Below are 26,048 nucleotides of genomic sequence, written 5' to 3' on the forward strand. Positions count from 1 at the left end.
ACTATGGAAATATGAGTGAATTGAATAGATGATGTAATTAATCTTCTAGAGTCACGCAGAGGGAGGGCAGGTAATGAGAGGAGAGGTGACAGACCTATTTACACATACAGAAACTGACACACGTATAAATTGCGGGTACAGTGTGTATTTTGATTCATGTGCTATTCAAGAAGTTACATCATTGACACAATTACCGTAATAAAGAAACACACACAGAGGTGACAGTGTGTAGTCGTCAGACTCACACACGCCCTGTCAGAGGGATTAATGTTCAAGAAGACAGAATGTGCATCACATGGTCTCACACTCTTTTCCACACTCAGACGGAGTAGGCGGTGACTCACAGTGTGAAGTTCTCCTCGGGGTAGCAGCGGTTTCTCAGCAGCCCTGCCCACAGCTGCACTCCTATGATGCCGAAGATGAAGAAGACGAAAAAGCAGAGGAGAAGGACGTTACCCAGCATGGGCAGTGTGTCGAGCAGCAGGTTCACCAGGATACGCATGCCTGGAGAGAGACAGACAAATACTTATGTGATGACACATCCCGCACAGCTCTATGGCTGACTTTACTTTATGATCTAAACGGAGCAATGGCGTTCCCATCCACTTGCTACGAAGCTTTATAGGAAGATTGTGTACAGGTAAAGAACAGCACACAAGAGGAAAGAGGAGGAATCATTTACTCATTTTATTTGCAGCATGAAGAGAAAAAATACCTATAAGTAATTACACACCAGCAGGAGAGCACCGAATCACAGCTGACTTATGCATATACAGTAATAAACCGACCTTAATTAGTGAACTTTTGTGAGCTGAACAGCAGTAATATTAGCACTACAAAGCATTACGAGCTTGGAAAGCATCGATGCAGTTCTGTTATTGATTTACTAGTAATGACTTTACTCTTGCCCCAAATCCCTATTTGACTTAAATAAAACAGTAAAAAAAACACAAAAAACACAAAACAACCTTTTTGTTCACAGTCAAGAGATTATTTGTCTTCTCAAACCTTGTAAGAGTCTTTCAAAGGATTTCTTTGGACATTGGCTGCTCATTTTTAGTCCAGCCCTTGTGTCTGACCACTTTTAGTGCAGCTCAGGGCATGAACCCAGGTTGTTTCTGTTCAGGATAGAAAACTTAGCAAAAAAGTATATACAAATTGTATCCTTAACCACCTTTGTTTTTGGCAGCTTGTTGTAAAACCACATTATTTGTTTCTTTTCAGCTGACCTGTAAAAAAATGCCAAAGATAACACACGTTGGCATAAAATAGTATTTTGTACTATCAACCAAGTAACCAACAAGGTGATTTACAAACAAAGTAAGCTGCAAACTTGCCACATGTGAGCATTGTACTGTGTCTTTAAAAAATTAAGGACACTGGACAAGTACTGTTATCTTTCTGTTACAATTAACCTCTTTTCCATTCAGTCCAACCTGCCTGCACTTCCTCCTTCACCTCTCTTGCACACTCTGTTTATTGCTTGGCTGATCCCAGGTATTTAAACTCATGCACACCTTCACCACCTCTGCTCCTTGCAGCTTTATTGTTACACCTGTCTCCCTCTCATTCACACTCATTTATTCTGTCTTGTTTCTACTGACTTTCATTCATCTTCTCTCCAGAGCATACCTCCACCTCTCCAGGCTCTCTTCCACCTGCCCCCTACTCCCACAACAAAATGTCATCTGCAAACATCATACCCACGCAGACTCCTGCCTGACTTGATATGCCAACCGGTCCATCACCAATGCAAACAAAAAGGGGCTCAGAGCCGATCCCTGATGTAATCCCACCCCTACCGTGACCTCATCTGTCACCTCATACCTCAGCTCTGTCTTGTTGTTCTTGTAAATGTCCCACCAGCCTCACATACTTCTCTGCCACTCATGTCTTCCTCGTGCAGTACCACAGCTTCAAAAACACAGTGCAGCTCCTTCTGATGGTCTCTATAGTTCTCTATTAACACTCTCAAAGTAAACATCTGTAGTGCTACGAAGCCATACTGCTGCTCACTCATCATCATCTGTCTTCTTCACCTGGTGTCAACAAACTTCAACAACTCTTTCCCTCTCAGCTTCAGTGTATGGCTCATCAGCTTTATCCCTCTGGTATCAGTATACCTCTTCTCCGTTCCTCAGGCATCCTCTCACTCTCCCAGCTTGTGTTAAACACTCTTGTCAATAAGTCGACTCCCCTCTCTCCTGGATATCTCCATGCCTCCACAGGTATGTGACTTAGGGAAATTATAAGATATCTTGCATAAGAGAGTTCATGCGATCATACCTAATATTGATATTCATGCTCGTCAGAATTACACACACCCTTACTTTAACCCAAATTTCACTAAATTACTGATCACAAAATCAAGGCGTTTGCACCGTACTGTATGACTGAAGCATTTTAGGAAGCACAGCAACAGTGTGGGAAAGAAAAGGTTGGTAAGAACTAATCAAACAGTTTTTGTATTTCACTATAATGTTTCCTTCTAACAGAGGTTAAGCAATCTCCAACTTTCTAGAAAAAGATCTAATGATGCCAGCTTAAAGTGTCATTCAGTTACCAAAACCTTGTTAACTTTGTTATATTTTGAAAACTAAGCTCTTTATAAGAGGCAGCACTGCTGACTGTGATAATTCTGTGTTCTGCTTTAAAATTGGATGAGCAACATACCCTTAAGCTCCACTGGAAAATGGAAGACGTGCACAAACACACAAAAATCTTTGGATCTGTATAATTAGTGCACACAGACTCCAAATCCTCGTCTCACCTATCGCTTTCCCTGTCTTAAAACATTCTCTGCCATCCCTCCCACTCTTTAGTTGGTGCAGAAATTTACACAACCATTTCTATATAACTCATCGTATTATCATAATTAGCTAATCAATCACTAATCTCCTCACTAATTCTAATCCCACAGCCAATTACTTTGGGGCTAAACACTTGGGGAAACTAAACCATGGGTTAAATTCTATCTGTAAAATGGATTGAAGATTGATACAACATTTAACTGATTAGTCAGGGGGAAGGCCATCCATAGATCCTCTTCCAGGGATCTCATTATATAATGTAATAAAAAGGATGTCTTACTTGATGAATGCATACACTGGAGGTGTGCAGCTGTACACAAGCAGAAGACTTGGAAACTTGACCCGTGTGTTTACAGTAAAAGTGATATTTCCATTTAAAATAAAGCTGTGTTTTGAATCTGATGTATATTTTCTGTCTGACCATGAAAGAATCTTCCCTATTAGTGATGGGTACAAAGTTCAAATTTTTTTTATCTTCTTGTATAAAATCTTCTTCAAAGCTACAGGAAGTGGTAAGTCACACATGGACAATATTATTCATTTCTAATGAGAATTGAAATCCCCCTTCTGTGATTTTAGTTTTGGTGGGAATATATATATATATTAGGGGTGCAACGATATTCGTATCGATATTGAACCGTTCGATACAGTGCTTTCGGTTCGGTACGCATATGTATCGAACAATACAACATTTGTAATTTATTTTATCAACTTTTCTTCTGACGATGCTGTCTGTGTTGAGCGCTCAGTGAATCTGCGTTCGACTACTCCGCCTAGGCTGCACTGTCGAGCGCAGATCCACTGAGCGCTCAACACAGACAGCATAGTCAGAAGGAAGAGCGCATTGTAGGAAGGAAAAATATATGTCAATGCTTTTGCATTCTTTCAGAAATGTAGCTGGGTAATTATGTCATTGGCATCGGTGAGCCACTGTCAATATGTGACATATTGAAATCACGTTTGAATTTGCGCTTGTTTTTTTGCTTTCACTTTGCAATCGTGCTAACTGTGTATAGAGAGCGACAGCACTGATCTGTGAGTGATGATAATTTGTGCACCAATTCCTCTGACATCGTCTTATTAATCGTTAGCTTACTATGCAAACATGACAAGTGAAATCTCCCGCAGCAAGCTTAAACATGTGAGAGGTTGATCGCGCAGAGAATCGCTGAGCTTATGTGAGTGTGTGTGTAAAAGCAGCACGATATATATTTTAGTTCTGCTGAGCCAAATAAGACAGGTCAGGGTGAAGAAGTGACAGCCAAAGAAAAGCTTACCACAAAACGGAGAAGTTATGACAAATCAGACTATAAGGCAAAAAGAAAGTACAGCTTTATGGTTTCATGGACAAAAGAATTTCTGTGGCTGCAATATGACGAGCTAAATAACCAGGGCTGCACATAAGTGGTCCGCAGGTGCGCATTCGCTGTCAAAATAAAAAACACGCACAAGGGTTAGGGTTAAATTTAAAAACTGTACTTTTGAGTTAAAATATATATTTATAATTTTAATAAATGACAAATTAAAAAGGCATGAACATTTTTTTTGTATCGAAAAAATATCGAACCGTGACACCAAAGTATCGAACCGAACCGTGAATTTTGTGTATCGTTGCACCCCTAATATATATATATATATATATATATATATATATATATATATATATATATATATATATATATATATATATATATAAAAACACCCAGCACGCCCCTGCGGGCGGTTTATCCTTCAAGCTCGGGTCCTCTACCAGAGGCCTGGGAGCTTGAGGGTCCTGCACAGTATCTTAGCTGTTCCCAGGACTGCGCTCTTCTGGACAGAGATCTCCGATGTTGTTCCCGGGATCTGCTGGAGCCACTCGCCTAGCTTGGGAGTCACCGCACCTAGTGCTCCGATTACCACGGGGACCACCGTTACCTTCACCCTCCACATCCTCTCGAGCTCTTCTCTGAGCCCTTGGTATTTCTCCAGCTTCTCGTGTTCCTTCTTCCTGATATTGCTGTCATTCGGAACCGCTACATCGATCACTACGGCCGTCTTCTTCTGTTTGTCTACCACCACTATGTCCGGTTGGTTAGCCACCACCATTTTGTCCGTCTGTATCTGGAAGTCCCACAGGATCTTAGCTCGGTCATTCTCCACCACCCTTGGGGGCATCTCCCATTTTGACCTCGGGACTTCCAGGTTATACTCAGCACCAGAGATGGGCAGTAACGCCCATATATATATATATATATATATATACACATATATACACATATATATGTGTATATATAGCAGCTGGATAGCGTAGTGGTTAAACTACACGCCTTTGGAACAGAGGATCGCAAGTTCGATTCCTGCCTGGGGCGTCTGTATCCAGTAAGGGTCCTAAGGCTAGACCCCCTATGCTAAGCAAGCCTACCGCAGACATGAGCGAGACAGATAAATATGAAGGCATGCCGGCTCGGACGTCGCCCGGATCAACAAGGTCCGCGTCAGGTGTTGAGGAACCAGGGCACCCTGACGAAAAGTGGGCTACTGGAACAAGAAGGCATCGGTGGGCAAGGGACGAAAACAGGGCGTTGTTGGAATGCTACTACGCAAGTAACCCCGGCGGAAGGGGCTACATGAATAGGATGAGGGACCTATGGATTCTTCGATACCCAACATCCACAATGACGGCGAAACAACTAGTAGCTCAGTGTTCCAACATTCGAAAGAAGGGACTGCTCTCACAGCTAGAGATTGACGAGGTACAACACAAATGCTACGGCAAGGAGGAGTCAGGACGCCAGGTCAGGGGGGAGATATCATCACCCCCACCCGAGATTGGGTACATAGCCCCAAGTGCGATAGGAGAAGGATCGTTGAGTGCGAGAGGAACTGACCTGAAAAATAGGATCATGGCCAAGCTTGAAACCTGGATCCCCCGTAGCCGGTTACCAAGATTACGTGAAGTACCCTCAGAAGGTCTGCTAGATGATGTTAATGCAGCACTACGGGCAATACCTACAACCACGATTACCGACACTAACAAGCTGATCTACAATACGGCAGCAGTGATCAGTGAGATGCTTGGCTACAAGTTGAACAGCCACAAGGGGCAGTACCCTCCATGGAGAAGGAGGCTAGAGGGCAAGATCAAAGTAGCACGGAGGGAGGTTAGCCAACTAACGGAGTTGCAGAAAGGTGCGACAAATAAGGTGCCTAAGAAATACAGCAAGCTGTCCATACCTGAGGCCTTGGAAACTGCCAAGCAAAGACTCACAGCCTTGGCCAGCCGCTTGAGGAGGTACACCAGAGAGATAGAAGGCAGGAGAATAAACCAGCTGTTCTCCACAGAACCAGCAAAGGTGTACTCTCAGTGGCAAGGGAACAATAAGAGAACAGCACCACCAAGGCTGGAGACGGAGCAATACTGGAAGAGCATATGGGAGAAGGATGCAACCCATAACGGCAATGCTCAGTGGCTAGAGGATCTGAGGGCAGACCACAGCGACCTCCCTGAACAGGGTCCAGTAACCATCACAGTGGCAGATATCCAAGAAAGGGTCTCCAGTATGAAGAGTTGGACAGCACCAGGGCCCGACATGGTTCACGCCTACTGGCTGAAGAAGCTGACTGCACTCCACGAGCGTCTGGCAGCACAAATGAACCAGCTGCTAGTTAACGAAAGACACCCGGAATGGCTAACTGAAGGCCGGACGGTCCTGATCCCCAAGGACCCCAAGAAGGGACCGGTCCCCTCCAACTACCGACCAATAACCTGCCTCAGTACTACATGGAAGCTCCTGTCAGGCATCATATCGGCTAAGATGAACAGGCACATGGGTCAATACATGAGCGGGACACAGAAAGGAATTGGCAAGAATACCAGAGGTGCAAAACACCAGCTACTGGTAGACAGAACAATCAGCCGAGACTGCAAGACCAGACTGACCAACCTGTGCACTGCCTGGATTGATTACAAGAAGGCCTATGACTCAATGCCCCACAGCTGGATACTGGAATGCCTAGAATTGTACAAGATCAATGGGACCCTAAGAGCCTTCATCAGGAACTCAATGGGGATGTGGCGTACAACACTAGAGGCCAACTCCAAGCCCATAGCACAAGTTACCATCAAGTGCGGGATCTACCAAGGAGATGCTCTGTCCCCACTGCTGTTCTGCATAGGCCTGAACCCCCTCAGTGAGATCATTAACAAGACTGGCTACGGATACCGACTACGGAACGGAGCAGTTGTCAGCCACCTCCTGTACATGGATGACATCAAGCTGTATGCCAAGAGTGAACGAGACATCGATTCACTGATCCACACTACCAGGCTATACAGCAATGACATTGGAATGTCGTTCGGACTGGAGAAGTGTAGTCGGATGGTAACAAAGAGAGGGAAGGTAGTCAGAACTGAGGGGATTGAACTACCAGAAGGCAACATTGCAGACATAGAGGACAGTTACAAGTACCTGGGGATCCCGCAGGCAAATGGGAACCATGAAGAGGCCGCTAGAAAGGCTGCAACCACCAAGTACCTGCAGAGGGTCAGGCAAGTCCTGAGGAGTCAGCTGAATGGTAAGAACAAGATCCGGGCCATCAACACATACGCCCTGCCCGTGATCAGGTACCCTGCTGGGGTAATAAGCTGGCCAAAGGAGGAGATAGAAGCCACTGACATAAAGACAAGAAAGCTCCTGACCATGCATGGAGGGTTTCACCCCAAGTCCAGCACCCTGAGGCTGTACGCTAAGCGGAAGGAAGGGGGCCGGGGACTGGTGAGTGTCAGCACCACAGTCCAGGATGAGACAAGGAACATCCAAGAATACATTGGGAAGATGGCCCCAACTGACCGAGTGCTCAGTGAATACCTCAGGCAGCAGAAACCCAAGAAAGAGGAGGGAGACGAGGAACCATCATGGAAGGACAGGCCCCTGCACGGTATGTACCACCGGCAGATAGAGGAGGTGGCTGATATCCAGAAATCCTACCAGTGGCTGGACAAAGCTGGACTGAAAGACAGCACAGAGGCAAGGCATACATGGAACGCCATAACCAAGTGGCCGGCATAGTGTACAGGAACATCTGTGCCGAGTATAACCTGGAAGTCCCGAGGTCAAAATGGGAGATGCCCCCAAGGGTGGTGGAGAATGACCGAGCTAAGATCCTGTGGGACTTCCAGATACAGACGGACAAAATGGTGGTGGCTAACCAACCGGACATAGTGGTGGTAGACAAACAGAAGAAGACGGCCGTAGTGATCGATGTAGCGGTTCCGAATGACAGCAATATCAGGAAGAAGGAACACGAGAAGCTGGAGAAATACCAAGGGCTCAGAGAAGAGCTCGAGAGGATGTGGAGGGTGAAGGTAACGGTGGTCCCCGTGGTAATCGGAGCACTAGGTGCGGTGACTCCCAAGCTAGGCGAGTGGCTCCAGCAGATCCCGGGAACAACATCGGAGATCTCTGTCCAGAAGAGCGCAGTCCTGGGAACAGCTAAGATACTGTGCAGGACCCTCAAGCTCCCAGGCCTCTGGTAGAGGACCCGAGCTTGAAGGATAAACCGCCCGCAGGGGCGTGCTGGGTGTTTTTGTGTGTATATATATATATATGTGTGTATATATATATGTGTATATATACACACACATATATATATATATATATATATATATATATATATATATATATATATGTGTGTATATATATATGTGTATATATACACACACATATATATATATATATATATATATATATATATATATATATATATACACATATATATATATATATATATATATATATATATATATATATATATATATATATATATATATATAGGCTGAGTTTGGTTTTTTGATGTCAATAATTGATGATATGCGGGTACTGAATTCTTCAAAAATTCAAGCATTCTCCTCTCGACCAGACAACAAGGTGTCTGATAAGACGTTTCTTTTTTTAAAATAAAGTGTTTACTTTGGCCTTTGTAATTAATGACTTTAGCTACCCCTGAAAAATGCTATTTAAATGAAGTTACTATAAGTACATTCTAGCTGCAGTCAAACTAAAATCAGAGAACCTGATTTTCTTTGAGCAAATTGAAACAGACGCCCCATTTCAGATTGATTAAGTCTGTTTGAAGTTGCTAGAAGCTTAAAACACTGCAATATCAAATCAGGCACCCTAATGTGAATATATTAACATTTAAAACAGTTAATTAAAAGGAAAAGAGGAGAATGTGTCACATGTACAACGAGACATACAAAATAACAACAATTCTAAATTAAAATAGTGGACTTGTTCTAGTCACACAAGTTTTGACTACACTGAAGGACCAGTGTTTCCTTCATAGTTTTAATGATTTGAATCAAATAGAATGTAAATGAAAAGGGAACAACATAGAATACCCTGATGGCCGTTACCCTGGCAGCTAATACGATGTCTCCCAGAGGTGTTGAGGGTAATGTAGTAAACAGGCCCAGTCCTTTAAGCTGTGACCAGTGGGAACCCGACATGGATAATTTCCATTAGCGCCATTAAGTGACTCCTCTGTTCAGTTCTCACATCGTCCTCCGAGAGTGTCCGCTTAGTTACTATGTGCCTGAAAGTGTGTGTACACAAGTGCTTAGTGGCTTTGTGTTGGTTGCACTTTTGCGACATGTACTGCCTGCACAACATATGCATTTACTGGTGTGTCTGCACTCATAAAGCCAACAATGTGGAGCGAAGAGCTTTCCAGTAAATAGTCTTTATTCAAAGCACAGAACTGCATCTTTATCATCCAACAAATAAAAAGGAGTCAAATAACTGGCTTTTGACAGCCGATGCTGGCACTGTTACAACCTGGCCTTCTCACTCGTTGGATAGTGTTGCTGTGCTTGACAAAATAACTTGGTGCTTTAATGTTAATGTTGACAATTGTGTTGCCAATACTTGAGCATTAATAGATCTATTCAATCTACTGAAAATATGCTGTGCTTTCAACATCTAATTGTTTTTATAAAAAAGGGAACTGAAAAACATAATAAAGAGTTAGGGAAAGGCTGAAATTATGCTGGAAGCATTTATGTGTGGTAACAAAAATATTAACTTGCTGATGTTAGTTAAAGTCTATGTGTACAAAGACCACACACATTTGTGCCAATTAGAAGAAAACGCAAAGTTCCCCTGAGGCTGATAGAAATTCCCCTTTGAAAGCAATATGAGTTCCTCCATATTGGTTGTAGCTATGAAAAGTAGTAGATCTAACATAAGGAGCTGGGAAAGAAAAACATCTGGACTTGGTGTAGGTAACAATCAGCTAAGGTTTCGGGAGAACCCACTGTGAAATCTAGCCCCACCCTATCATGTGATTTACTGAGGTCAGATGGCCCAGGATGTGAGTGGGCGTTAAGGCGTCTGGGAAGGGATCTCAACACTGGATTATAGATGGCAAACAGTTGGTGTCGCAAACCACCACGTCTGTTCAAAGATGGTCGTTCACAGTGGACATAGATGGCTTCTTTCACTCTTCTTTCAAATCATCTGTCTTCTCTGTACAAAAATGTGAACACTGGTGTCCTCGAAGGAGTGACCTTTGTCTTTTAGATGAAGATGGACAGCCGGGACTTGTCCTGGTCGACGTGGCTCTTCTATGTGCCATGCGTTTATGAAGTGGCTGTTTGGTAGAGGTGTAGAGGTGATTTAGAGGTCTGAGCATTCCTTGTTACACTGTACAGCATACACTATGTTGTTAAGTTTGTGTTTGGGAGTTTTTTCTTTGGGATGAACCAGTTTTTGTCTGAAAGAAGGAAACTTAAAGAAATTCAGACACTTTTCTTTCCAGCTCCTTGGATTACAATGACCCGGGTGACTGAGAACCTTCACAGACACAGATCTATCCTTGCACATATAATCAAAAGTTAATATAAAATGTTTAGCCACAGAAAAACTAGTAATATATATTCTATCTTCTGATTTGCTGGATAGTCTGGATAGCAGCCAACTCCTAAAGTCGCCCGCTGTCCACTGACCACTTCTTGTCTTATCTAATGACAAATAGAGCTCTGAAGTCAAATGTGGATTATTAAACATTAGTTAGTTCTAAGGTCACCATTTTGACCTTAGAACTGAAGAAGCTTCTCGGATGAGAGGTGAAACGTCTTCAAGCAACTTAAAGAAGTCCAGACGCTTTTCTTTGCAAGCTCCTTTGACTACGATGACCTGGATGACTGAGAACCTTCACAGACATATAATAAAAATGGAGATTTTTTCCACCTTTATAAACAGTAAAATGCAATCACATTCAAATATTTTCCCCAAAATGAAATTATTATAATTTATAAATGATTATACATTTTGACCCATCCAAACGCAGACATAAGACATGTTATTGTGCAGGTTTCAGACTGAGCTATTGGGATATTATTTACCTCCCTGTTTGCTTAATTCTACCTGCCGAAGAAATGCAGACTTTGTAGAAAACATTTTACATTATAATTTTTGAAAATGAGTGGGTTGGTAATGTTGTTTCTTCTCTTTTTCTATGTAATCACCTCCCTTTTCTCATGTTATCTTCCCCTCTCCAGGTGCCTGTCTTCCACGTCCCTTGCCTCCTTTTTATCTCTATTCTTCCAGCGACTCCCTCCATCGCTCGCACTTCCACAGCTGTATCTATCATCATAATAGCCTGCTCATCTGAGTCCCCCCACATCTCTCCTCTCATCATCCCTCTCTTCCTCTCGTCCATCTTCGACTATCCTTTATGGAGCTGGATAATCCCCTCTTCCCTCCTTCATTTATCTCTCTTGCTGCCTTTTTTGTCCTCTCCTCTCACCTGCCTGTCTTTCTTTCCTATCCTTGCTTAACCCAGATGCAGTGTTCTTATTGAAACGGTGGAGAATAAACCACAAGAAGAGCATCAATCCGATGTGAGGGGATTTATTTTTCTGACATCCTCTACATTGTATAAAGTGTCGGGTGACTTTTCTATACCGCCTCTTTTTTTTTGTGTCCAAACTAGACATTTCACCATGAAAGAACCAATTTGCTTTTTTTTTGTTTTTATTTTATTTTGATTTTGTTTTGGAGTGACAGAGAGGAAGAAGCTCAGTGAACAGAAAAGTCCCCTCTGCTCACAGAAATGTCAGATTACAGCTGCAAACATGGTTTAGACTTCAGTGACTCATCATTGTTTGTGTTCCCTGCCAACAGAGCAAAAAACGCATTCACGGGCAAATTAAGTCCACCCTGCACAAACAGACTGCTAGCCATTAAGGGATGCAATGAAAGTTCAGAACACAAACTTTGGTCAACCAAAACTTCAAGCTTGGAACTTTATGTGTCATTTTAAGACATTTAATTTGTTGGGCGGAAGTGCAAAGTTGACAACTTTTTTGAAACAACAAGTTCTTCCACATAAAAACTGTATTTTTAGTGTCAGTGACTCATAACATCCACCATGTCTATAAATCTAAAAAACTGAGATAGAACTGACAAAGACTTTGGCTGTGGTTAATATTTTAAAAGGAAAACAAAAAGTAATGTGGATTGATGGATGGAAGAAAAAGTGACATGTATGAAGAAGCTTCATTGCATGACTGTGCACAGCCGGCGCAGACACCAACGTTGATTAAAAAGAAGAATCATTGTGTTCTGACACATGTCTGAGTCATTTCTGGTAGAATACAGTGTTCTCTGAGTTGACGTCTCTGTTGGAAGAACAACAGTGTTGTCAGCAGCTCCCAAAACTCTTAAAAATTGCCTGCTGGGACTGTGCTTTGGGTAAGGTTTGTTTAGGTCAGGAACAACTTGATTGTAGGTCGGGAAAAATGGTTTAGTTTATAATTTACAATTTTGCAAAGGTCAGGGACTTTCATTTTCAGGACTTCAATAATAACAATATAATTATAGTCAGGAAATCATCACACTTCAAATGGATTTTACACAATAGTTCATTTTGTTGTTAGTGAGCTAACACTAGTTATGGACTCACTAATACAGTTTCTCTGAAAACACAGAGAGTATTACTTGCAAAGGCCAACCAAGTGAGGTAGTTTGCCTTAGAGACCCACTCTCTAAGAGCGCATCCTGAAATTATTTTTCTTTCTAACTTTTCTTTGGTCCCTTTTTAGCAACCTCTATATTAGATTTATGGTTGTTTTGTTTTCTTATTTTTGATTTCCATTTCCTTTTCATTCTATTTGGAATAGCCTTATTCAGTCTTATTCTATAAGAAAAGTCAACATCCATCCATCCATCCATCCATCTATGTCTCGGGACTAAAGTCAACATAAAATTTGGAAAATCTGGAAGATCCCCAAAGCAGGGTCATTAAAATTAAGCCATGACCTCAAACATCTTCTAATTCCAACATGGAGAGAAAGTTGTAACACACATAAATAACAGAGTAGTTGTGATAATGTTGTTCCTGCTGTGAAATGTTTTTAAAAGAGATCACAGAATCTGTTTTTTCTGTCAACGTTGACGCGTTAACTTTGATTAATCCGGCGTCACGATTGACGCAATTCAAATTTTTAACGCAGTGAAAACATCAGGAGTGCAGAATGGACAAACTTTGAACAAGCTACCCGACATGAATTGACAGGGACATTTCACGGATTTTGAGTCATTTTGTGCTTCAGATGGGTTAATTGCATTGGAAATTTTAATCGCGTTAATCGTGACAATGCATTAATCCACGTTAAAGCGTTAACATTGACAGCCTTAGATTTTTCACTGACATTTCTGTCATTTCATGTTTCAGTTTAACAAAGGTGGTTATTGTGCAATCCCAGGGTTTTCCAATGCTTCCAAAGACATGCAAGGACAAGACATACTTCTGCTTTTGGAGAAAGGGAGGTATAAATGATGGAAAAGAATAGACAGTACATGACAGGAGGCAAGAAGAGCGGAAGGAGCAGGAGGAAGGGGAATGACTGAGATCTGAGACGGGATCTCGCTCTACTGACTGAGGAGGAGGAAACTGACTGAACATTGTGATAAAGGAAGAGCTCAGAGCAGAAACATGACAGAGAGATCACAGAGAAAAGAAGATAAAAAGAAAATAATGGGATATTTAAGAACTCCTTTTACCTCAAGTGATATAGTAAGACAGACAAAAGGACAAAGAGAGAGGGAGAAGGATGGAGAAAGACATCAAACAACTATAGTCATAACTAAAAATGAGTGGCAATGACTTATTCATGTTCATGTATATTAGGTGACAAATATAGAAATCAACATACATTCTCTGTAACAAACCAAGATGGTTACACCTGCTTTTACTAAAGAAAAAAACCCCAAATTGCATGGTTTGTGTTGCAGATTTATGAGCAGTGGGAGGTTTAGCAATTACAAAGGAAGCAGAACAACATTAACTTCAAGCACCAGCATATCTGACTTAGAGAGTACTCATAGCTTCTGAAAATGATTGCCTGCTAGGCACAATTTAGACACAGAAGCAACCGGCAGCAAACTGATTACTCTCATCAAGAAGGACTAAGCAGCACTTTTGGAGTCAAAGTGACAAGGTTAGTAACTCAAAATACTTCAGTGATGTCTGGTGATTTCCTGACAGGTTGGGTTGCTGAGGACTTTGACTGGGAGGGGGATTAGCACTGCTGAGTGTGGATGAAATTACTTTTTAGGATTTTAAATAGCCATGCACACTTGGTGTCCTCGGGAATCTAATTCCATACAGGATGAAAGCACTTACAGGCAGATATTATTATGCTGTCCAATAGCTATTTCGTTGCTTTATGCAGTTGTCCAAATCTGTTTCAAAATGCACGAGGCATCTTCTCAAAGGTAGTACATCAAGGCCCGGCTGCGTAGACAACAGGTAAACGATCCAAATGGCACAGTTACATCCAAGACAATGAGGCATTTGGCTGGTTTGTGTTGTATATATGGGGCCACAGTTGCAGTTTTGTTGCTCTCATGTAGCTCATTTGCTCCAGAATGAAGAATGGTGTGGCACGTGTTCAGCGCTGCAGGATTTGGTGTGTGCGACGAACGCACCCACCCAGAAGCTGTGTTTTATTTAAACATTCAGGGCAGCTTTTTAGCTGGAAATCTACAGTGAATGATGAACGAACAATGAAGTGGAGGTCGCATGGCAAAACAAACTAATGAGTGATAACCGAAGAAAGAGTGGGTTTCAAATCAAAGTACAGTATGTGATAGCTTCCCTTAAGCTTTTATAAATATCTGTGCCACAAACCTTGGGGACCATGTACACCGACAGTGTTATATAGAGAGTTTTGCCTACCATCACCTTGTTGGTGCTCTTGTTGCCTTTTAGGGCAATTTAACTGATTTGTGTGGCAAATGCCGTGACCTGTTGTGAAATACAGCCAATCCAACAAGTCTGTGCTCCAGTTGTGGTGACTCACATCCTAGTATCATTATTAGTCTTACAACCAAATAACAGGTACCTGCTTTAATGTGTTGAATATACACGGGTACAGTTTATGGATGCCTGCTAACCTTAGCGGATAACTTTACTCTCAAATCTAAATATAACCACTATGGCCAGCTGGAGTGGGATCCAACCATACATCTCCTTTTTCATGTCATGTCATGTTTTTTTGAAAGCTATTGACTGGTAAAAATTAATTGTTGCCCTAATCAATGTAGCTAATAAATAGTAAATAGCTTGTTCTCCCAAACATGTTCCTTGTTAAGGTATTTTTGGCTCAGTGACTCATGTTTAACACTTTCCAGCTACTGGGCAGCCTTCTTCACCAGGCAGCTGTCCATGGTGCTGAATAAGAGCCACAGATGGCAAAACATGAATGGATGTCATCCTACAATTTGTTTGTTTCAAGAGTGAAATGAGTAGTTGAAGAGAAGAGGTGTGAGAGCTTTTTGTGTAAAATAGTGATGGAGATGCAGCCATGGCTGCCTATCATGTGTTCACAGTCTATAGGACTCGACTTACTTGGCACCCTGTTAATTGCTTTGAGTGGCCGCAGCACCCTCACTGTTCTGATGGCCGTGAAGTTGACGTTCTGCAGGTCCAGAGAGTACTCAACCATCCTGGAAAATGGGGAAAAAAAGCATCCAAATTAAACACACACTAAAAATCCACACTACAACATTCCCAAAACAGCTGCAGTTCTACAGCTGCAAGACCAACCGAAAAAAAAAAAAACAACCCAAAAAGTCTCTGATCCTCACAGAAAAGCAGTTTCATCTGAAATTCCAGCTAAAGTTGATTTAATGTTCTCCTCCTTTCAGGGCTTTTAATATTAAAAAAGCCTAAACAGAAGATTGTTCACATCCTCGCACAGCTGGACACCTGCTGTGCGGAGCCTAATATGAATTAATGAGCTGGAACATGTGTATCTAATAATGGAAGACATTTAAAGAAAGAACGGGGTCAGTGGAATACTGTAACATTATCTTAACTGTGTTGGAAATTACAAAACAGACATTCATTAGTTTGCAGACGAACATTAATAATAATAATGAATGTAGGAGTCTTTATACATTTTTTTTAAACATGGAGAGGTTGCAGAGTCCTGCTCCAGCAGTAAAAAACAGACTTTTTTGTGTTTTTTTGACTGAGATGGAGAAAGATGTTAGGCCACGGCTGAAAACCTTCAGCATCCCTGGAAACTGGTTACACCTTTTAGCACACATAGCGAATGCATCAAAGTGCATACCGGTTGGTTGGCAGGTGTACACAAGCATGAAGTGCGGGAGATTAAACGTGCAACCACCAGAGATGAAAGCGGAGCCTGGCGAGGGAGCAAAGACTGGAGGTGGAGGGAGTAAACAGGCTTGAAGTTAAACTAGGTATGGCATAAAAGAGACAGAGAAAGGTGAAGAAAAGATCGAGAATTTTGCTATTTCACCTGGTCCTAACAAATTCATCACTTGGAAAATATATTTTTGCCTGAGGAATGGAGTGTGTGGGGGTGGGGGGCAGAGGACGGAAAGCAAGAGAAACAGCCAGAGATGGCAGGGGTGAAAAAAACGTGAGAAAGTGACGGATAGGTCAGAAACCAATGTGAGGAAAGCACCAAGGGTTGATTAAGTGCATTATAATGAAGGCAATAAAGCAAGATTGAGAGAGGAAGAAAGAGAGAGCCTGAGGGTTTTATCAAGTGTTTGAGATAATTACAACGCTGGGAACAGAGAGGCAGGGAGAAGAGAGCAATATGCATACACCTGACTGAACAGAAGGAAGCTGCTCTTTGGCTGAGAAAGGGTGGGGGTGGGGGGGTGGACTCTTATCAAGACGCAGGAGAGCGTGGTAAAAGAAACTAAGGCAAGTTTCAGGTATTTGACACAAATATTCTGCTCCTGCTAAGATATTCAAGCTCCGTGATAACATGCTCGTTTCAAGGATAAGCCAGAGAGCCTAGCAGGTGCTTTCTCAAGTGATTAAAGAGCCAGATTACATTTTTCACTTTCGACCTCTCGACCTGCACACCTGGAGGAGAGCCTTTAACGCACGACTGTGCAATAACCGGAAAACTGACGGTAGTGCAGGAATGTAGTGATGCTCCAGAGGGAGTGTCCCAGTTTGAAATGTTTGCGAGGTCTTAAAGTTGGAAAATTCAAACAAGTTTCAAACTGTAATGATCTAACCTGGATGTCAAAGTCCTGCCGGGATTAGAGAACTGTAAGCGCTGCTGACTTCTATCAAATGTCGAGCTGGGGAAAATTATCATCATAAAGCCTGGAACGCTTGACCAGGTCAGAGCTTTCAAATTGACAAACTCAGCCCACAGTAGGTCAAAGGTGAACCTAGTGAGCAAAACAGTTTGTTTTATTCTTTGCGGTCCAGCGACAAAACTTGTCTCCGGTGTCCAAACCTCTGCCCACGCTTGATTGCATCCGTTAGGTACGAATCTAACCCGGTGAGCCGTGAAATATGAATCTCTCTTGTTGCTATTATATTACCATAACCTTGGCGGGTGACAGGTGGCGGCGGAGGACTGCTTCAGCTCCCTGCACAAATCAGGCAAAAATACTCTAGTAAAACACGCTGACCATGAAAATAACGGTCAGAGTTCACAAACTACTCAGAGACAAGCGCATCTATGTGGGACCACAGGCTGGTGATCCAATTTGTCAGGGGACTTTTCCGTGGGGGGAGTGGAGCAGAATAAACACTTGATCAAATCTTTATTTCAAAATATAACGCTAACAAACATAAAAAGAAACAAATCAGTGAAAGCCATCATATCCACACGGGGAAAAAATGCTGACCATTTCATATACACGTACAGGTGTAATCATTTAACTACACCTCTTCAGAGGTATTGCTTTTTAAAATATGTCATTATATACAAGTATCAGTTTTTAACACCCTGCTTTACATGTTATAAATGATTTATGTTGTGCATTTTTTCAGACCCTCACCCCACAGATTTCTAAGCACATACTCCTTGTTGTTGTCATTTAAATCTTACCAGATCCATAAATTTCAATGTTTTTCAGCTTGGAAATAAAGAGTCTATGTGCTCCAGATGTCCAACCTTATTAACTACCTTATCTTTTTGTAATGTGTATAGTGGCTGTAGTTTGCTTTTGTGTTGCCCCATATGGCAAAACCGCAATCTTTTCCTAACCCCATCCAATTACTCCAAAAAATAAATACATGAAAAACAAAAGTTAACAGAGATTTCAAGGAAAAGCAAAAACTGAGTCTACTCCTCCTCAACAAAATACCCAAACAAAAACTGCCAAACTCATGTGCATTCGTTAAAAGTCTGGTGGATATATTCTGTTGCTGTTTATGAGAAAACAAAAAACCCTCTCACTTCTAGTAAGCATGGACGAAGGAACTACCCACTGGGAGGAGGTGGAGGCCACCTACCTGTGATCTGCATGGGACTGATAACAGCCATTCAGTGGGGGGATAAGGTCTGAACTGGGGGTTTTTGTTTTCTTTCAAGAAAATGATCAAAAATAATCGTCTGCACACTGTGGGCACATCCTAGCCTGCTGTTGTTGTTGTTGTGTGAGTGTATGGTAAGATGTACTCTAACAGTATGGCTAGCACCGAGTGGGAAAGAAGGGACAAAATGAACTGGACTTAGTGTTTCGTGTTGCTATTTTAATCACTGTGCTCCAGCGTGTTGATAAGGCATGAGTCTCAGTGTGTACATTGTGTGGGGTGTAGGGATGGGTACCGGTATCCGGTGCCATCATGGCACCGGTTCTGACATAAACGGTAGTAACCAGACCGAAAAGCGGCGCACATTTCGGTGCTTTATTTCAGTGCTGTTTTTTCCTGAGATGTCGTACACTTTGGATTCTAGCCAATCATTTTACCTTTCCGAGGATAGTAGGCGGGTCCAGGTACGTACGTTCTTTTAGAGCAGAGCTACAGATTAAAAACGCCCAAGGTGAAGCGGTCAAACTCTGCACTTCACAGCAAAAGATGCAAACTCAGCAGCCTGCAACAAGTGCTTTAAGATGATACTGTGCAAAGGAGGTAATTCCTCGAATCTGATGAAACACCTGGCAACACATAGCGTTTTTTTAAAAGCCGAGAAATGCATCGTATTTGATAGCTTGCTGCGAGACCTCACACCAAGCACATCTACTGCGGGTGGGTTGCCGGTTATCAGTTAGCAACATCCCCCAAAAACCCGAAGAGGAGAGTCCTGGCCCCTAGCCCCGCCAGTGTAGCAGAAATGATGACGGATGATGGTGGCAGCAGCAGCCGTTCTTTTCTGCGTGAGTAGCTTAATGTTGTTCGTGTGTAATTTACGTTCAGTAGGCTAACCACGTTATTACATTAATGCATGTAAGGTGAACTAGCAAACACCGTTGTAGTTCCATGCAGCTGTCTTCTTGTTTGATGGCAGATACTCCCTTCACCCTGGCCAAAAAGGCTAAAATGGCCAAAGAAAAAGTGGAAAACAGCTAAGGTTGATAAGCTGATATCAGATAAAACCTAAACGATACCCAACCCTAGTGGGGTGTGGGGGACATAATAGTGATCTGTCATTTTCCAGCAATTTTTTGCAGCAATTTCTGATAAGGCACACACATGTGGTTACACAAGAGAGAGAGATACAGGCAAACAATCGTACGTGTGCAACGAATGATACCCAGAGACAACAGACAATAGAAATTCACACACAGACACACACGTAAACATTATGCCTGTATACCCTAAGTTTTTCAACACTGAGCATTTGTATAGTCAGTCTGACACCCAAATAAAATCACACACACACACACAGTCACACACTAAGTAGAGAAAATGCCCGGGGCAGACTCTTGGCTCTCGTAAAGCTGTGTTAAGTCATCAGACTGGGCCACACACTTCATTTGCACAATGAAACACACTCACGCATGCACACTCCTGAAGTATGTAGTTACATAAGCTGTGAATCCACATGCACTCTTACTCGTAGCACACACACACACACACACACACACACACACACACACACACACACACACACACACACACAGGCACACACTGGCCGTCACTCTCTGACACACAAAACCTTTGCATACACTCACACAAGTCAAACTAAATTTAGTGTCTGTCTGTGTTTGAGTTAGGACCGCTCGCCAACCAAATAGCTTCATGAATATTTCAGTGGAGTAACTAGATTACTTTTGTTCCAAAGTGGCCTTGGATGGGGGAATGTGGATTTTTTTTAACTGAATCTTAAACATATTTCTTATTCCATTTTTCTGTGTTTTTTTGGTGTCTCTCTTCTCTTCCGAAACTTGCTCTGTCTCTGCTGTTTAAGTTAGCATTGGGGAATACTCTCTCAGGAGGCATCAGAGTGGAACAGTGGGAGTGATTTTCTTCAGGCTTTCCCTCTCGGTTGGAGGGGAAGTGTGAATATTGGAGATAATTTAAGAAGCACACGTTAGAACGCTACACAGCGATCAAGGATGATTTTAGGGTAATTTTGTGGTGTTAAGTAACAAGTCTTTAAAAACAGGACTGACCGTAACAACAGTACAGAGTTCATTCATCATGTCACAGAGTCCCAAGATATGAAACCTAAAAGGGTCAGGGTTTCTCCACTCAATACTTCTGTATATTGTTATCTACTATATTTAATTGCATAGTATTTGGATTTTAACAGCTTAGTTTTGTGTTTCACGTCAAATAAGACAAGTTGTACACTTGGGTGTTCTGACAGGACAAGTAAGCCAACACATGCTTGCTAAGTGAAATTTAAGCATTCTGTTCTTTGAGAGCATTTTGTCAAGCATTGCTTGTCTGTATGCATCTTGTAAGTGCCAATCTTTTGGGTTAGCTATTGTGTCTCAAAGCTAACTCACATGAATTGAATCCGATGAGCCAAGGTGTGAAAAAAGCTCTTAAGACTGACTGAATTCTGTATGAGTTGCTGCATTTTGTCAAAGTCTGCAATATATCGTGTACATGCAGGTAACCCTGCACGAGTCACATGTAGTATAGCAACTATGTTTCAGAGCTGTTTCCTTCATGGACATATATTACAGCACACCAGCATCAACAGCTGTTCAGCAACAGTTCTTTTTCCCCGCGTTACACTCATAAGAAACATGTATAAGCAGAACTCTATAATTAACTATAATGGACTACTTGCACTAACACTTCCGCGTTCTATGTAGTCCTGCCCCAGTGCTTCCGGTGCGGTTAAACCATGGCGACGTTCTACACTCGCTGCCTACAAGAGCTCCCAAAATTGAACATCACCGATGTTCATCAGATTTGCAGAGTGACGACTACCCCCGCCAGCAAATTAGATAAAGGATTTAAGTTATATGCTGCATCATACATACACAACTACGAAGGTAAGAAAACGTAAATTAACCGACAAAGAAACGCTAGCTAACGTCAAATGCAAACACTACGTTACTCCGCTATGTCCTTCATTTGATGTCAGTTCTCTACATTACATGTTTTCTTAAACGGTGTTTTATGTCGTCCTAAACTATAGTTGAGGTTTTCTTAACTAATGTCACTTTTTTAGTTAGACACTGTTATAATGGCGTTAGGTAGTTGGCTAACTATGGAGGTAGTTAACTACCTAATGCTACTCTTGCTAAGTGTAAAATATATAATATATATTTTACACTTAGCAAGAGTAGCATTAGGTAGTTAACTCATTTCAGCATGTCTTAAACATATTATGTTTAAGACATGCTGAAATGAGTGATACAGAAATAATGCTAATGGTACTTGTATCTTTATTCAGTGTCCAATAAAGACAGGTTGTCAGGGGAGGTCGGTGTGAGAGCCCTGTGCTACAGGTCAATGAGGAAGAGTGAGGCACCACACAGACTAAGTGTAGGCAGGAAGCTGTGTAAAGTTGTTAATCCCCGTTCAGTGGGGTTCAGTTCATTTAAGCATTAGTTAAGTTCATTCCTAAAGGCCCATCAACTTGAATGTTTTCCTTGTCTCCCTGCTTATCACTCCTAATTTGACTAGTTAGATAGTTAAATCAACGTGTGTTTGGGTGATCAGAAACATTTGACAACAAGTTAATACTGCAAATATACACAATCTAAGTTATTACAGTTATCAAGCATGGTTAAGTTGTTTTAATAGGGAGAGAAGGAAACACTAAGCATTCAGGAGGGTGCGTAACCATAACACTGAACTATGTTCCTGTTCGGCTCTTCCATGAAGATGTTACATTTTTAATTTTCGTTCTTTCTTCTTAGATTAAGCTTCTGGATTCATCGCCGGTGATACTGACACATAGCCAGTGCTCCTGTGTGGCAGGCGCTGTTATGTGCAATCACACAGTGGCACTGCTCTTCCAAACAGCACACTACTCACAACTCAGAGTGCCGGTTGTCCCCCCTGTGCATAGCGGCACGGAATCTGAACAGCAATGGCACAAGCCACGGACAGTGGTAATTTAAATGAGGTTAAAGTTTTTGAATTAGTCCATGTTTACATATGAACAGCAACACCATCCATAGTAAATGTGTCTTCTGTTAGGGTGTGAAGCCAGGACCCATCAACTCCATGATCTTCACTAAGCCAGTACCAAATAGGATGGCCCAGACTGGAGTACGGTAATTAGATTTGTAAAATTTGGTTTCACGTGTTACAAATGTATGTTGCTATTTTTTTCATACATACATGTGTCAGAATAGGTATTAATTTACATACAACATTACACTTTCTGAAGACGGCTAACTCAGTCATGTACATATACATCCCAGTCTCTAACTTATGCACCACTGTTTTACACCTTTTGGTTTTTAGTTTAGTTGTTGTTCAGTATAACAACCTTCTTCCTTACATTATTGTCATTGATGTTTTCTTTAGGAGTGGCTTCTACAGAGGCATGGTGGGTCCGTTACCAGATCCCTGCTTGTTCAGAATAACGGAGGCATATGCAAAATTTAATATTGAGGACAGGCCACTTGTGACCACAATGAACATGAGACCTGACAAGCCCCTTGTGGAAAGTGCCTTTGGGCTGGTGCAGGAGGGCAGTGTTCTGTCATATCAGCAGCCGGTTTTGACAACCCGGTACATCACACTACACCGCGATGCACCACCAACACCGCACTTGCCTCTGGAGGGGTATGACATCTTGCCATCAGATTGTGTGTTTGTGTGCTCAGAAGAAGAGCTTCTGCATCTGAAAAGCTTGTCTGTAACTCTGGAAATGGCTCACAAAATAGAGGAAGCTACACGTGAGCAAAGCTCTTCGTCTGAGTGGCATCAGCTCCGCAGGCCCAGAGTGACTGCCTCTAGGTTTCGGGAGGTGTGTCACGTCAGAGGCCAGAGCTCGGCCGAGTCACTAGCAGAGCGTATATTGAAGGGAACAAGGCAGACAGCAGACATGAGGAGAGGAACTGAGATGGAGCCTGCAATAGCAGCAGAGTATAGTAGGCTAATGAATGTTAACTACTCACCCTGTGGTCTGGTCATTCACCCCATTGCTTGCTGCATCTCCTGATGGTGTTGTTTTTGACCCCAATGAATACCCCCAGTTTGGCTTCATCGAATTCAAATGTCCCAATGTACAAAACTTTATTGACTGCAAATATGTGCAGATGGAATGTGGTACCCCTAAACTTAAAAAAGAGCCACGCATATTACTGGCAAGTGCAAGGACAACTGCTCATCAGTGGGATGCAGTGGTGTGACTTTGTTGTGTGGGCACAAGAGGACTACCTAGTGCAAAGAATATACATGGATACAGATGTGCACAATGCAATCAGAGAAAAGGCAGACTATTTCTTTTTTTACATATATATGCCAAGATACCTGTGTTTGAAAAAATGAACAGTGAAAACATAGCAAAAAGAAAAACAGATCCTTCAGGCTGGCTGGAACAAAATAACTGATGTTTTATTTTCAATATATTTCATGAATTCTTTTGTTGTTACATGTTACCTTTATGTGACATCAATAAACTGTTATTTAAGCAATGGCATCAATTTAATTTTTAAAAACACACATTAAAACGTTGAATTTGTGCAGAACTTATTTACATGGTAAGTATTTAAAACTCCATGCCTAGCATACTGATATACATTTAGACAATAACACAACTGAACTGTAGAAAATGACAAATGGTATTTTTGATGTTCCAAAAGCTCAATGTCACTTATGATTTTAAAACGATTTAGTGATTTACTTTATAATTTTGATAAACAGTTTTGTTGAATCTGAATAGTAATATAGTAATATAATTAAACAGTATTATTAACATTAAACATTTGCAATGAATTTGAATTATCAATAACTGAAACTCAACTATCAGCACTCAAGTACCAGTTCTGTAATCAAGTATTGTCAGCTGAGAAGGAAGAAATGCAACTGTAGTGGCCTCAGCTGCAGGTCATTTTCCATAAGTTACTGGCACTGGTGTCTTGGGAAAAATCCATCTTGTCTCACTTAACCCATTTTTTAACTAATGCTGTGTTCTGGTAATTTGACAGCATACATGCCACTGCAAACAGTTGGTTGATATTATAAACATGTGACATGGTAATGATGCTATCAAAAAGTTTGTTCTGTTTGATCCTCCTAATGACTCGCTCCACATGTACCCTGAGTCTGGCTATGGCCTGCGTCTCCTTAACCTGGTATGCTGGCATCTGCTTCTGCTTAGATAGAAAAGGTGGGCAGTACACTTTGCATTTACAACAATCAGTGATTAGGAAGCCCTTATCTACCATCACTGCCATGTCTTCAGTCAACTTCTCAGCAATGCCTGATTGTTTGAATAGTTCCTTGTCACTAACCGAACCAGCATACAGATTAGAGATGAAAAGTAAATATCTATTTTGTTTTCATTAAGACTGGAAAAACTTTCGAAATTTAACTGATGGTGACCTTGGTATATTTTAAACAGTTAGCTTGAATAGAACTTAGGTGTACCTGGTATAGAATCGGATGTCAGTGTCGGAGCCAGCAAAACGCTGTAACCCAAATTCTCGCTGGACACGTAACTCCTGTATTTCCTTCCTCAGAGTCTCCACGTCTTTGGACAGGTCTTCTGCAGCTGATGCAGATATGTCCAATGCAGACGGCTCAGGGACTGAGCAGTAGTCATGATCTCTTGTAAGACTTTGCTCTTCTTGATCGTCAGGAGGAACTAGTTCAGGGCGTCGCTCCGTTCTCTCCCAAACACTACGCCGCGGTGGTTCAACTTTATAGCCATTCCACTCAAAAAGTGTTGGTACAGCACCTTTAATAAGCTTCCTTCGACCATCGAGGGTTGTTGGCTCTATGAGTTGATCACTGGCAAAGTGTCTGCAGCAGACCCTGGTGTGAGAGGTGATCGTGAAATGATCCCGGCGTATGTTTACCGGCCATTGTCTTCTCAAGTCGGAATGGGTCGGAAAGGCATGAAAACTTAGTATGCCATTAAATTTGGCTGAAGCTGAACAAAGTGGGACACAGCAATGCTCGGAGTATTTCTTCTCCTGTTTTTGAAAATGTTCTGTTTTAAATACTTTCCTTTTTATACTCATTCTGAAGCGACATTAGCATAGCTACCGATAGATAAGCAAACGTACCGGAAACGCACAAGCGGTACTATTTGGAAACGGAAATACGTCACATGCCCTAGTGCAAGTAGTCTATTGGTGATTCAGGCAGTAGATAGCCTTGGACAGCAACAACGCAGCTCAACAGAAATTGTACATTTTAAGCCATTTCACTGAATGTACAATGGTCTAATAGGCAAGGATAAACTAATATGGCAATTACCGGAACATGCTAAATGTCTCATTTTATGCCAACAGTCCAGGCCAAACTCCTTCTGGGTAAGATGGCATCAATTATTAAAATGAGATTAATGGATGCAGTAGATTTTCAGTCCCA

The 26,048-nt window shown here is 41.9% G+C and overlaps 1 protein-coding gene and 1 long non-coding RNA gene across 2 annotated transcripts in view; one reads left to right on the forward strand and one right to left on the reverse strand.

The window, feature by feature from the left end:
- Positions 1–26,048, reverse strand: part of LOC101464297 (voltage-dependent T-type calcium channel subunit alpha-1I) — a 167,166-nt gene that overhangs the window by 121,766 nt on the left and 19,352 nt on the right. Inside the window, exons 3-4 of the mRNA XM_014411480.3 lie at positions 15,708–15,805; positions 345–504 (exon numbers count right to left, since the gene is read on the reverse strand). Of these exons, the coding sequence (XP_014266966.3) occupies positions 345–504; positions 15,708–15,805 (258 nt within the window). The remainder of the gene's footprint in view (positions 1–344; positions 505–15,707; positions 15,806–26,048) is intronic.
- Positions 22,572–24,278, forward strand: LOC143418910 (uncharacterized). Its single transcript, XR_013098858.1, has 3 exons — positions 22,572–22,609; positions 22,698–22,774; positions 23,031–24,278. It is a non-coding gene; the product is annotated as an uncharacterized LOC143418910 (long non-coding RNA).

This window comes from Maylandia zebra, linkage group LG6 (genome assembly GCF_041146795.1).
Source record: "Maylandia zebra isolate NMK-2024a linkage group LG6, Mzebra_GT3a, whole genome shotgun sequence".
In the NCBI taxonomy this organism is placed as follows: Eukaryota; Metazoa; Chordata; class Actinopteri; order Cichliformes; family Cichlidae; genus Maylandia; species Maylandia zebra.